The sequence below is a fragment of the Drosophila albomicans genome, chromosome 3 (assembly GCF_009650485.2).
Source record: "Drosophila albomicans strain 15112-1751.03 chromosome 3, ASM965048v2, whole genome shotgun sequence".
In the NCBI taxonomy this organism is placed as follows: domain Eukaryota; kingdom Metazoa; phylum Arthropoda; class Insecta; order Diptera; family Drosophilidae; genus Drosophila; species Drosophila albomicans.
In genome coordinates, this window is record NC_047629.2 from 41061788 (window position 1) to 41075305 (window position 13518).

The 13518-nt window shown below is 34.8% G+C and overlaps 2 protein-coding genes across 11 annotated transcripts in view; one reads left to right on the plus strand and one right to left on the minus strand.

Annotated features, from left to right (window-relative positions):
* LOC117570920 (phosphatase and actin regulator 4) overlaps positions 1–13518 on the minus strand; it is a 138160-nt gene that overhangs the window by 101815 nt on the left and 22827 nt on the right. For 2 of the 10 annotated variants that reach the window (XM_034252836.2, XM_034252835.2), the window contains exon 1: positions 2591–2891. The exons of 5 other annotated variants lie outside the window; for them this stretch is intronic. The gene's annotated coding sequence lies outside the window, so the exon portion shown is untranslated. Of the gene's footprint in view, positions 1–2590; positions 2894–13518 lie in introns of those variants that run through there. 3 more of the 10 variants (XM_034252841.2, XM_034252839.2, XM_034252838.2) reach the window with 3 other exon arrangements.
* LOC117570926 (neuropeptide-like 4) lies at positions 5913–8388 on the plus strand. Its single transcript, XM_034252856.2, has 2 exons — positions 5913–5982; positions 6819–8388. The coding sequence occupies exons 1-2, from the start codon at positions 5971–5973 to the stop codon at positions 7041–7043; spliced, it is 237 nt and encodes a 78-aa protein (XP_034108747.1). The 5' UTR covers positions 5913–5970; the 3' UTR covers positions 7044–8388.

Below are 13518 nucleotides of genomic sequence, written 5' to 3' on the forward strand. Positions count from 1 at the left end.
AAGCAAGCCGAGACTCACAATGCGCATAATGTATTTGAGTTTATGACTGGCGCCTCTAGCGCCAAAACCCAATCAAATCCAATTAAGAGCAAAAAAGCTCAAAAGAGCGAGACATGGAGGGGAAGGGTAGAACTTTGTTCCATTACTCGAGCACGTTTTGTTTTTGCGCCATATGTAAACTCAACAGCAGCAGCCGCAGCAGCAACTACAAATAACACGCGACTCAAACTCAAAAGAGAAACACAGAAAAACAGAAGCAAAAGCAAATAACAGAGTCAAAGTAGCCGCGGCAATAACAACAACAATAGCAAAAGTAACAGTAACAGCAGCCAATGCTCTCTGACCAGCAGCAGCTGTCGTCGCACAGTGGCGCACACACATGTTCAAGGAGTTGCAATTATAATTACTCACTCTCTCACTGCATGTTCAGTAAATTCTTCAGTGTATGGTTATTAATCATTGTGGTGGTGGAAATATCTAATTAGATTTCATATTGCGACAAAGCCGCAATAATAAAATGAATACAATACAGCTGCTTAAATGCTATAATTAAAATCATCAGAATGGACGCTGTCTGTATACTCATTACAAAAACAAGTAAACAATCACTGTAGCTCTTTATTAACTTTTCAACTTTTATTTCCATGCACACATATACGCAGACAAAGTTCAATCACCCAGGACCCACTGTGCCACTGGGTTACTACATGAATACACTACGCGCTCAAACACACATACACACAGAGCCCCACACTCACTCGCATTGCATTGCAAGTGTATGTGTGGGGTTGCTGCTGCTAATGGAACACAATTCACAGGGCGGCTGCTGCGGTGCTGCAAATGGGAGGCATTTGTACCAAGTCTCATCGTGTCTTCTGTCTCATTCTTTGTCTGCATGCAAGAACAACAACAGCAGACAGCAGAATAAAACCATTGAACGCCCCAACTAAAAGACTTGTGTTGGCGTCGACGTCAGCGTCGACGTCGGTGTCAAAGTCCAAAGCTGCAAAACTTTTTGCTGCGAAGTTGTTTGGTCTGCAGTGGAGTGGGGCATGGGAGGGATGGAATGTCGAGGGCGACAAAGCGTCGCAGTTAGTGCTCTGAGATATTCGCATAAATTTAAATTTGCGCGCAAACGGCGCCCACAAAAAAAATAAGCAACAACAACTACAGCAGTCAGTATGTTGTGGGGCTGTAAATGCGTTTTATGGGGGTTGCTCAGCTTTTGGATGCTGTGTGAAGGGAGTGGGAAAGGGAAATGAAAAAGCACAACAGAAAGTAGTAAAAATCGCAGCAGACAGCCAAGAGCGAGAGAGAGGGAAATAGAAAGCATCCCTGTATCGCGCTGACTCGCTTGCACTCAGTGCGTTTGCAGTATTTCAATTACAAAGCGCAGCAACAACAACAAAAGCAAAAAACATCGTCTAGACGCGTGTAAGTAGATAAAAAATATATATTCTCGAAAAAAACGAAAATGTGGAAAATGTTGTTGCAATTCCATAGCAAGCCAAAGGCATTTTTCCTTTTTCTTTGCTTTTCTTTTCGTGTTTTTTTTCAGATAAGGAAGTAGACATAATTTTTTTGGGGGTAACTTGCAACATAACAATTCAACGGGCGTGTTGCGGATAAGATAAGCACAGTGGTGCAACAACAACAAAGCGCTCAAGTCGATGGCATGTTAAAATTCAATTCATTTAAAGTGGAAAGAGGAAAACATTAACTAAACAGATAGAAAGAGAGAGTGAGAGAAGGTAACAAAAAAAATTAAATTGTTATCTATTTTTAGGGAAACATAAATATTTTAATATGTTTATTTTTTCACTTTTTGTTTTTGTTATTGATTTCACTTTTTTCATAAATATTTTATGCTTTTTTTGTACACATATTGTCGATGTCGACGTCGCAGCCGCAGCTGCTTTGTTGTTGTGTATAACAGAAATAGAAAAAAACAACAAAACTGTAATTCACACTGCTCTGCCGACGCGCTGTCTCTGCCGCTGCTAGCACCTGTACGACGTCAACATCAACGCTGACGTTTGGCAGCTGCTTTTGTTTTGTTTTACGTGGTTCATTGAAAGTTTAATTCACACCTGCAGTTTGCATAAGCTGCACAGCAATTTGTTCAAATTTATTGGAATTTCATCAAGAAAAATATATGAATTGGTGTGTGTATGTGAATGCAGCAAAATGCGAGAGCAAAAACAACAGCACAGAATGCGACGCTGACAGCGACGTCAGCAGCGACAGTGTGGCTGCGGCTTCAGAAGTTGTAAAACCGGATTTTCTTTTTGGGCGCTCTTTGTAGCTTTGTAGTTTGGTAGTTGTAGTTGGTATTTGTTGTTGTTGTTGTTGCCTTTTGCACTTTGTTTTCGATTCGTATTGAAATGAAAAACCAATTTTTGATTTTGTTTTTTTTTTTTTGTTATTTGCCTTAGTGGCCACTCTTTCTCTGCTTCTTCTTATTCACATTCCATAGAACGCTGCCATTTGTTTACCCGCCGTCGCGGCGTCGTCACTATTGCTGCTTCTTCTTTATGGCTCTTCTTTTCTCACTCACTCACACACTATTCTTAACAATATTCTCACTTACACACACACTATTTGCCTGCAGCTGGCGTTAATAATTTTCGCAAGTATTTGCGTGTTTTTTTGTTGCTATTTATTTATTTATGATTTACTAATCATTTATTTATGCGCAAATACTAGCGTTCACAGTAAAGCACACGCACGGACACACACAAGTGTAATTATACGACGCGCCGGCTGTGAAAAATTTTCGTTGCAAGTTAGAGTTGTATTCACAATTTGAACAACAAATTTTGCCGTCAAAAAATGTGTGTTTTGTATTTATTTATTTATATATGTATCAACCGTGGACCGCGTCCAACTCGCCCAACGGTTTTTTTTCGACTCACTTCTCCAACAACCGACTGAGAGTGGCAAGCAGCAGCGTCAGTGATGAGCACGCATCACTTAACTGCTACTTTTCACAAGTAACTAGAGTCACGATTAAAAATGTACACGCTTCACTCTCATTAAAAGTCCTCAAATTGCGATTTTATGACTAACTAAATAACTGCAATTCGTTTTCTTTCTCCAACTAATATTCTTTATTTACTTATTATTTAAATTAGCTGCAAATGTCGCATTCACTTCACATTGCTGCTCTTCTCTGAGCAAACTGTCTGCTGGTGTTAGTGTTTACCAGCTGCTTTGTTGCTGTTTTCAATGAGAAATTACTCTCTCGCTAGCTCTCAGAGCTGTTCGTGTGAAGCTGTTAAGTTAACAGCCTATGCTCAGCGTCTGTTAATTGGGAACGCATGTAAACAATACGATACACTTTTATTTATTTAATAAGCTATTGGAAATGTTTAATAAAAAAAATTAAATAATATAATTTGAATTTGTTCATTGTCATACTTTTCTATCGTAACTAATAATTTTATAATATAAAAAATATTGTTATGAGCTGGGTGGCAACGCTGTCAGCTGAGTGCATAGAAGCTGAGAGAGCGTGAGAGTAAAACCTGATAGCAAACGCTGTTAATGAGTAGCATGTGAATCGCATGTGAATAATTGAATTCATATAAAGACTAATTGAATTCATATAAAAATTTAAACAATAGTTTAACTGGACTCGCAATTTTATTATTTATTTATTCTTTTCTTTAAAAATCGTTAAGCACGTAACGTTTGTGTCTCATGTCAACACTTGTGCTCAATGTTAATAACATCATAGCAAACTGTTAAGTTGTCGCTAGCAAACGATCTTCGCTCTCACTCACACACAATTTAAATTGAGCGGTGAAAATAGTAAATTATTAACAGCAGATGCTTGAAAACAAAGGCAATTAATTAGCCGGCGGGAAAATTATGAATAACAAAAAATAAAAAAAACGGAAATTAAGTTTGACATTGTTAACCAATTTTCTTTCAGTTTGAAATTGATAAAAATGTGAGAGTGTTTTATTCCCATAACTTTCGTTGAGATTGACTTTTGATTTACAACTTTAACATTTACGAGACAGTTAAATGCGTTTTTTATGAGCATATTATTAATAATTGCCAATTTCGAACAACGAAATGTTGAAACCCAGGCGCCCAAAAAGCCTTTTATTTACATTCCACTTAAAATGCGTTTGGCCATAAAACTAGCCTCCCCAAACCCCTTCAACGCAGCCTCCACCCGCATATATATTTGTGTATATCTAATTGCCAGAGCTTTATATGCTCGCTATGCTATCCCACCCACAAAACAGTTTTCCAGCATTTCCCAAGCAAATGAAGCAATCAAAAATGAAATGTTATTGTTATTATTGTTTTGTATTCTCTTGCCCCACTTCAAAAGTAATTTACCTTGTTTTCCACTATTTGATTTTCCACAATAACAATCAAGTATTGCGTTCGGCATTTTCAAAAACAAAACTAGTCGGAAAATTCTGAATTCCATCTATTTTTAGGCCCCAACACTCATTTTATTTTTGTTTTTAATTTAGCATTAACATGAACGCACACACACACATTGTTATGTAGTACATAGTATACATATAGAGCACAGGAAACGGAAGCATCAACAGCGGGCGCCCCCGGCATGTGGGTGTGAGCGAGAGGGGTGCAGGGAGCCCAGGAATTGTTTGTGGTACGCAAAATGCCGGCAAATGCCAAAGCGCAAGCGTCGCGAGAGAGAAAGAGAGCGAGAGCAAGAGAGAGCGTACACAACAATAACAGTTGTGAAGCCACTGCAGTTTGAGCAGCGCTGTGCAAGCCATTTTATAGCATGCGATAATTTTATAGCTAGCCAATTGCGCTAAAACTGTAGTTGACATGATTTTTGAATTTTTAATGCTCGCACGAAACTTCAAACACAAATTGGTTATTTATATGGAAACGAAAAGTTGTGGAATTATTAAAGTGTATGTATAGATAAAGCTTGACAGCAATTAATAGCTCAAAGCTGATTACTTTTTGTTTAAAATTAACAAAAATAGCCAGATTAATGGGTAACTTGTCCATTAAGCTACCCCATCATGGGGGACAGCAATCTTGAATATAAAATTAACTGGCAAATCTTGACAAAGCGTCATCGTTCATTCGCACAGGACATTGAAATATCTGCAGGACGCCCGCTCTAAATGCAAGTGCTGCCAACTTAATTTATGTTGCATGCAAAATGCGCAACAACAATAATGAAGAAGGAAGAAAGAAGATGGCGAACAACATGAAGAAGAAGAAGCAGCACATTATTATCCTTGGCTAAGATAAGACAAAAGAAAGATGCCGAGAAAGAAGCTTGCTTTAATTTAACAGTTTGACAAATTGAATGCAGAATAGAAAATTTGCTGCAGCAGAACAATAGGGAAATGCGTTGTGGGGGGAAAGAAAATGGAAAAATTTCGCACAAAAGACGCTAGCCAAGGACCCCAAAAATATATATATATACTGTATACTATATAGCATTGGCCAACTGGCAATGAAGCCTTAATTGTTCATGCTGCAAAAGCAAATTAACATTGCACGAGCGCCAAATGAAGCAGCATTTGAATATTTTGATTACTTCCGATTTAGGTGTCGATGTCGATGGGGATGCAGAGCGAGCAAAGACGAAGAAGGGGGAGCTGGGGGTAGCTAGGGAGCTTGGTGGCCACCCACAAGGTAAACAACGTAATAACATCAGCTGCTTTTGACCATTAGACATGCAGCGCACGCCTCAAGACGCTCATAAAGACCCATTGAGTTCGTCAGTCTTATTTCTGGCCCAAAACGCAAAATTAAAAACGGGCAGCCCAAGCACGAGACGTGCCATGGTCAAGTTGCCACTGCCCAATACTCAGTCGGTCATTCATTCAGTCAGTCAGTCATTCCCTCTATCCCATAGACCGATTTCTGACTATAAAAGCTACGACTATTCGCTGAGCAAAACATATCAGTTTGTCATCCACAAGCAACAACAACCCCCAAAAATCAATCAAGATGTTCAAGTTTGTGAGTATTACGAAAGCAAAAGTGTTTCGCTTCGATCTAAAAAAGGATCTAAATATATAATATAAATCTAGTGTTGTGATTGCCAAAAATGAAGCAAAGTTCTTTTGTTGAATTGATTTGTTGAGTCAGAAAGTGTTTGTCTAAGCTGAAAAAAAAAAAATTCTACAGTTCCTAAAAGTGATCGCCAAAAATAACCAACAACTAGTTGTTCAAAAGAACAGATTTTAAAGCTAAAATCGAATGTCACACAATTGAACTGGAAAATAAAGGATTTTAACTATTCAGATTGCAAAAAATGTGAACAAAGAAAATGATCTCAACTAATCCATTCGCTAAGAGTTGAAATCAAGAAATAAGTCAAACAGTAATTTGATAAAGCTTTCCGAGTTCTTTTAAGGAACCAAAACAAACAGTATTTTCACATCTGATTACTTGGCACGAGTTTCAGAAGCAAACAGATTCTTATAGTTAATATATTAACCCAATATTCAACCTATTCAAAATAGCAAATAACTCAAAATTTAATACCAAAGATATATAAACCATTTTCTTAATAGGAAATACTCTTATTATTATAATAGGAACCAAATTGAATTATAAGAAACTAAGTAAGAATATAACAAGTTTGAAATAGTTCACAAGAAACGGAAAAAATATAACTATCTAAATCTTCTTATTCGATTAAAGAACTTAAACTTTTGTTTCCAAAATATACAGTTCATTTTCCCTTTCCTCTTTATATAACATTCGCAAACTTTACACAAAATTTTGTTCCATTTTCATCTCTCTTTCTTAAACGTTACTCAATTCCTTCTTTCCCTCTTCTTCCCTTGCAGTTCGCTCTCTGTCTGTTCGCCGTCGTCGCTCTGGCTGCCGCCAAGCCTCAGTTCTTGGCCTACAGCTCTTCTTGGCCTACAGCTGTGGCAGCCACGCCCTACGCTGCCGCCTATACTAGCGGTGTCTATGCTTCTCCCTACACCGCTGCTTACACCAGCGGAGTCTACGCCTCACCCTACGCTTACAGCGCTTATCCCTACAGCTCACTGTACCTGAGACGTTGAGGATCGCTTGTCGAATGTCTTTGAAGTCGCTCAATTGCGAGTGACTACTGTAACACTTGTTGACGACCTAATGAACCTCTTAATAAAACGAAAAAGAAAAACAAAAACAAAAAATCATAAGCTTTTAACTATTTGCTGTCATCTGCTTTGAGCTTTTAATTGAAGCTGGCTTTTGCATCGTGTTGACTTTTCGTCCCCTCTCAAATGAAATGCAACTGCAAATGGAAATCGGAAAAACCGCAATGCAAGCTTTAAACTCGTTAGTTCCCAGGAAGGAACACCATTATGACTGTGTGAGAGTGAATGCAACTGACAGTTTCGAGACTATAAAATACTTTATGGTCAAAGCAGCAATAACAAACGGGATACTAAAACATTATCACAGCTGTCTGACTGTCTGACCGCTTATTAACATTTCAACAACACTCTCAGTTTTGAAAATTTCTTAATGAGATTTGGCACTAATGCATTTGTTTATAACAGCAAAAATATACAATTAAATTACACGAATTCCATTAATATATCTTAAAATTGTTATAGGAGTAATCAAGCGAACACAAAAATTTCATGTTAAAACTAATTAGTAATCATTTTCCTAAGATCGCATAATGCATATAAAATTTATTGACTAACGAGCGTTATACTATATTTATATTTCAAGAAGCTTTTTTGGCTAAATTTTGTACCACTTTATGGTAGGTTTGATTGGTATAATCTGCAGCCTCCTAGCTCTTACCGATTGACTTGTGCCTTAACATCCAGCAAGTCAGTCAGTAAGGAAAACCAGTTTTATATACGGAGATTAACTAGTATAAGAATACTTTCTTAAAAGTAAAGAACTTCTAAAAGAAACACACCTTTTAATAGCTACTACAATCATCTTGTTTAAAAACTGCAGTCTCCTAGCTCTTACTCTTTGATCAATACGTTGGGAATTAAGTTGGTAGGCAGTCGATAGAAACAGTTTTGTTAAATAGACATATAGATTATGTAGTCGATAGTAGATAGAAAATAAAGAACTTTTGTTACTTTACAACAAAACTTTTACTTTTTAAAAAATTTGCCGTATATTTTTGCGATATCGAATAATGTAAAGTAACTTGATTAAAAACAGCAGCCTCCTAATTCTTACACTTTGATCAATTCGATGTTAGTTGGAGAGCTGTAATTGGAAAGCTGTCAGAGTAAACATTTATAAGGAAATTAGCTTGAAAATAAAGGTTATATTGATATCTTTATTACAAATTTTAAAGATATTTTTGCGATACTGTGTTTAAAACAAATGGTAAACAAACTTTCAACGTTGATAATTTCTTTACTAAAACCTCACACGATATTTTTGCCTTTAATATAACATAACATTTTAAAGAAATGATATTTTTGCCTTAAATATTTTGATAACATTTTAAAGAAATTGTCTTTTTATTACAAAGTTTGAAAACTTGTTCTTCTACATAGAAATGTCTGTAAATAAATTTCTTAATAAAAAGCATTTCACTTTAGTTATCAGCACTTTAAGTAATCTATATTTGATTGTCGCAGGGTAATTGACTGTGGAGCAGACTCGGCTGACTGCCTTTGCATTTCCTTAAAATATTTACGAATTGCAATTTGATGTTGTTGTGCGAATATTTAGTGCAATTTCCGTTAGCCATCAAATGCATTCGCATGCCTCGTCGTATATCATGTTGGGCACTTGCAACGCCAGCTGCGGTGGCAGAGCCAGAAAGGGGGCGTGCTGTTATGCATAGAGTGCAGTGGGCGATAGTGGGCGTGGTCAGCTGTCGGCTGCATGCACGTTAGGATCTAAAAATGTGCAAATTATGGCAACTAAGTTGCTTGATGTTGTCCCAAAAACGCACCGAACGCAGGCAAAAATACGCACACACATAACACTCACTCATACACACACTCACACTCACACTCACACACACTCACTCACACACACATATATGGAAGAGGTGCCTCAACGGCAGCAAAAGCTATTTGCATATTTTGCGTGTGGCATGCTTGTGGGCGCATTGTGCACAGTGGTTTGAGTGCTTATCAAAAATGCAAACAAAATTGCATCAGAGAGCACCGGAAAAATGTTTGATCAAAATCGAAAAAACATTTGAATAATGCGAATTTCGATAAGCAATGCAATTGCTGTTTACATTCCAAACAAGCTGAATATAGAAGTTTTTAAAAATTTGAAAATATTTCGACTTTTATTTGATTTGTGCAAAAGTTTCTTAAGACAACACTTTAAGCCACTTTGTGGTCACTTTTGGGGCAACTTTTTAAGGGACAACAAGCTGCTCTTACTCGCTGTTTGTTTTAATTTCCAAGAATAACATTGCCAAGTTTAAGAGCTGAAACACACTTTAACTAAAAGTTTGTCAAATAATATTTTTGTTTGTGAAAGCCATACTTTTAAAATATGCAACTAAATGAATTATTTCATGTCATGGATTATTGGATTATGTTAACCTTTGACGAATTAAATTTGCCGCATTTGCATATTTTTGTGTGTGTCCTGCATAATCAAATCATAAATAACGCGCCATAAAAAATGAATACCAAATATCCATGCGATGACCTGTAACGTAATTTGTGGACATTGCTTTGACCTTAGATAGTATAGAGAATTCTAAGATCAGCTAAGCAAGAGAACTGAGACGTCAAAAGGACTTTGAGCGTGAAATCAATATCTGTTTTATATGCTGAAATTAAGATGGTTTTCATAACGAAACTAATGGATATTTGGCATGAAATTTAAATGAAATTAGGTATCTAATATTGAATATTTTTTATATTGCTAATAGACATCTATATTTCATATTTGAAAGTTCTTGCTCTTATAGTTTGCGAGATGAACACCTTAATGCAGATAGACGGACAGACCGACGGAGAGCTTATAATAAAATATAAAGATAAATCCATAATTCATAATTTTTTTGCTGTTAAATTTAATTTTTTTTTAAATATATACAGAATATATATCATTGCATTTATTTTTATTACAAATCTTTAATTCTTAATTGGGAAATTCATTTAATTATTAATGTTTGTAGCTATATTTTTATTATAGTTTATTTCGCTCTTTTCTGTTGCAAATTGCATTTACTCAAATCTTGCCTAATGTTGTTAGTAAGTGAAGAATATATCTTCTGATGACAAACTTTCTTTTGTTTAAATATATTTAAAATATATTTCCTCCCATTTATATTTCTAGCAAACATAATTTAGTATATACTTTAATCTTAAATTAGAGAATTTATTTCATTATTAATATAGACATATTCTAAATATATTTTTATCCTTTCTATTTTTGTGACAAATATCATATACTTTAATTTTAGACTTTAGGCAAATAGCCTTCAACCCACTGTGCACACGCATATGTGCATCTTAATAGACGCATCTAACAATGCTATCTGCACACCACAACTTTTGCCAACTATTTTTTCAAGATGGCTATCACAAAAAAGCGCAATTTAAGACACATTGTAAGAAATTTTCGCTAAGCAAATGCTTTCGAGCGTTGAAATGCTCATAGTGAGAATTGTAGTTTCCCTCCCTCCACCTTGGGGGGCCGTGTGTCGTGTCAAAAGTTGCCACTTAAAAGCTTTTTGTACAAGTTGCACCTTTAACCGTAAAGAAAAGAACGAAAAGAACAACAATGAAAAGTTTTCTACAACTTTTGTCTCACTTTTTAGCTTAATTCCTGTGCTGGCTTCGTATTCTTCTTCTTCTTATGCAAATACCACAATATTGTGGAAATGCGAGAGCTTACTTTAAGAGGAGTTTCCAAAACCTCAAAAAAAAAAACAGAAGCAAAGTCCTTTAGATGTTAGCCAATGCCAAATGTAAATCTAATTTGTGTGCCTTCGAGGCAAAATATGGAAGCCAAAGTAACGCCCTTAAAGAGAGAGAGGGAGAGCAGAAAGTGGCCGCCCGTTGATAAATACCACATGCGACACCTACACGCACAGTGGCACCAAAATTATTGACACGTCAAAAAACCGACCGAAAAAAAAAACAAATCATAAACCCAAAATTCCATCGCACACTTTTGTGGCCGTTCTCAACAATCTCAACACAAACACGAGCTTCAGAGCATTCCTGACAAACACATTTCCAGTCCCTTACCTTGGGAGTAGGAGGTAGAGGTAGAGCTCGCACTTGGTTTGGCGGAGCTACATTAGCTTGTGTCTTGTCGTCGGCATTTTGAGAATGTAGTCCATCAATGTCAAACTTACCTGTAAAAGAATAAGAAAGAGAGTCGCGCGTGAGAAAAAAAGTTGAATATAAAGTCAAGTGTATAAAATATAAATAGCATATATTATATGATTAAAAGGATTGCAGTACGCAGCTGCAGACTGAAGGAAAATGGGAAATAGGAAATGGGAAATTACTTTTTTGATTGAAAGACATTTTCAGAAATTTATAAAAGTTTGCGACAGAAATTCGCTAAGCTCCTAGGATTTTTAGAAAAATATTCCAGAGTTTCATATTAATTTCATCTAATTGTTAAAATCACGATAAAATTTTGCTTTCCAAAGCGAAGCAATTTTTTTTGTTGTACAAATTTATCATAAAATGGATTATAATCTTAAAATATATGATCTTTTTACTGTTTTCTAGCTTTAAGAAACTTAAACTTAATTTAAAAATTTAAATTAAAAAATGTATATGTATAAAAACAATTTGCTATTATCATTTCTATTATTTTGTGGCTAATAATTTCACATAAATTCGTTACAAGAACTTAATATAATTTCGCTTTTCAAAATATGTATGATATAATGTTGATAAAGATTCTACTCTTTTAATTCTTCTTCTGCCAACATCTCCCTTAAAAATATTTCAAAATTAAAAAAAAAAAAAAATAAGAAAAATTTTTAAAAATATCATATTAATAATATATTTATTTCAAAGTTTTGTCTCTAAATTCTTCTTCTCTTTTTGCTTTCATAATTTTCATGATTATTCTTCAGAAAATGATGAATTGATTATTCTTTGAGAATTCTTTAAAACATATATAAAATTTTAGTTTGTTAAATTCCTCTTCTATCAAAATCTCTTTAATAGATTTTCAAATAGGTTTGACAACTAAAAATATATATTTTCTATAAATTCTCGGTAATATCATTTAATAATTTAAAAGTTTGGTCTCTAAATTCTTGTTCACTTTTTGCTTTCGTTATTATTCAATTCTTTGGCACAGATATTAAATGCTGTTCTTTTCAAATCGTTATTTATATATATGACTAGCTTTAAGACATTCTTAAAAGTTACTTCTTTATTGAAATTTGTATTTTTTATCGTTCCTCACTCACTTGACAAATGCTAAAGGACTTTTTTGCGAATGGCTTGCCATAAAGCAAAACAAAAGCCCCGCTGAACATTGTTATTATGTAAAAAGGCATCGTACATAAATATCATAAATATAATAAATGTTGATTTCAGTTTGTCTTTCAATCAGCCAGTCAGACAAACAGAGACAATCCAAGTGAGAGATGGAGAATGATGCTGTGCCATGCACTTGAGTTGTGTTTATTTATGGCATTCGGTTGTGTTTGGCAATCAAGCTAAGTAAATGCCGCATATATCGCATATTTGTGAAAGATAATGCCAACTGAATCAAATTAAAACTGTGGTCTTACTGCCAGTAAAATCCCCAACAACAACACCAAAAAAAAAAACAAATACACAGGTGTCCTGCCACCGATAAGAAAAGCAAATCGTAGCAAATACATTCGAGTTGTTGTCAATAAAATCGATATTGTATTGAATAGTTGATGTTCAAATTAAGCTAAATGACTCAGCAAGGCAATTGACTCAAGTTATTGTGCGAAAGGATAAATTTTATGGCCTGTTTTCACATCATTCTGAATGCAAAAAGTCTTTTCCTCTGCTGTTAGTTGTATTTAAATTGCAAACTTGATGTGAAACTGATTGCATTTAAATTGACAATTGATTCAAAGAGTATTCAAAAATGTAGAAATAATAAATATTTTGACTTACTTCTGTATGTTATTCTGCCAAATTGCTGGAAAAACTATTCAATGTAAACGATATTACATTTAATAATTGTTCAACCTTTCTAAAGATGCATTGAAGTATCTTTTGTGGCATAAATTGAAATAGGAATTCAGAGAGTTTTCACAAGAATTGGAAATAGTCTTTTTGTACCATTTGGTATTTATTTTGTCACATTAAAATTAATGAATTGCAACCCACTTTATTAACAGACTTTTCAAACGAAATTTACTATTTTTCCTTAACAACATTTTTTCCCAAAAAGGTTACAAATTTCATTGGAAATGAACATACTAAGAAAGTAAAAAGGGTTAGCCTCATGGGTCTAAAACAATTTATAGAGAACTAGATAAAATAGATAACAAAGTGAGTTAACCAAACTTTACTTTCAATGTTTTATTTTTTAAGTTATAGTTAATCATAATTGAATATCAATGCATTCAAAGTA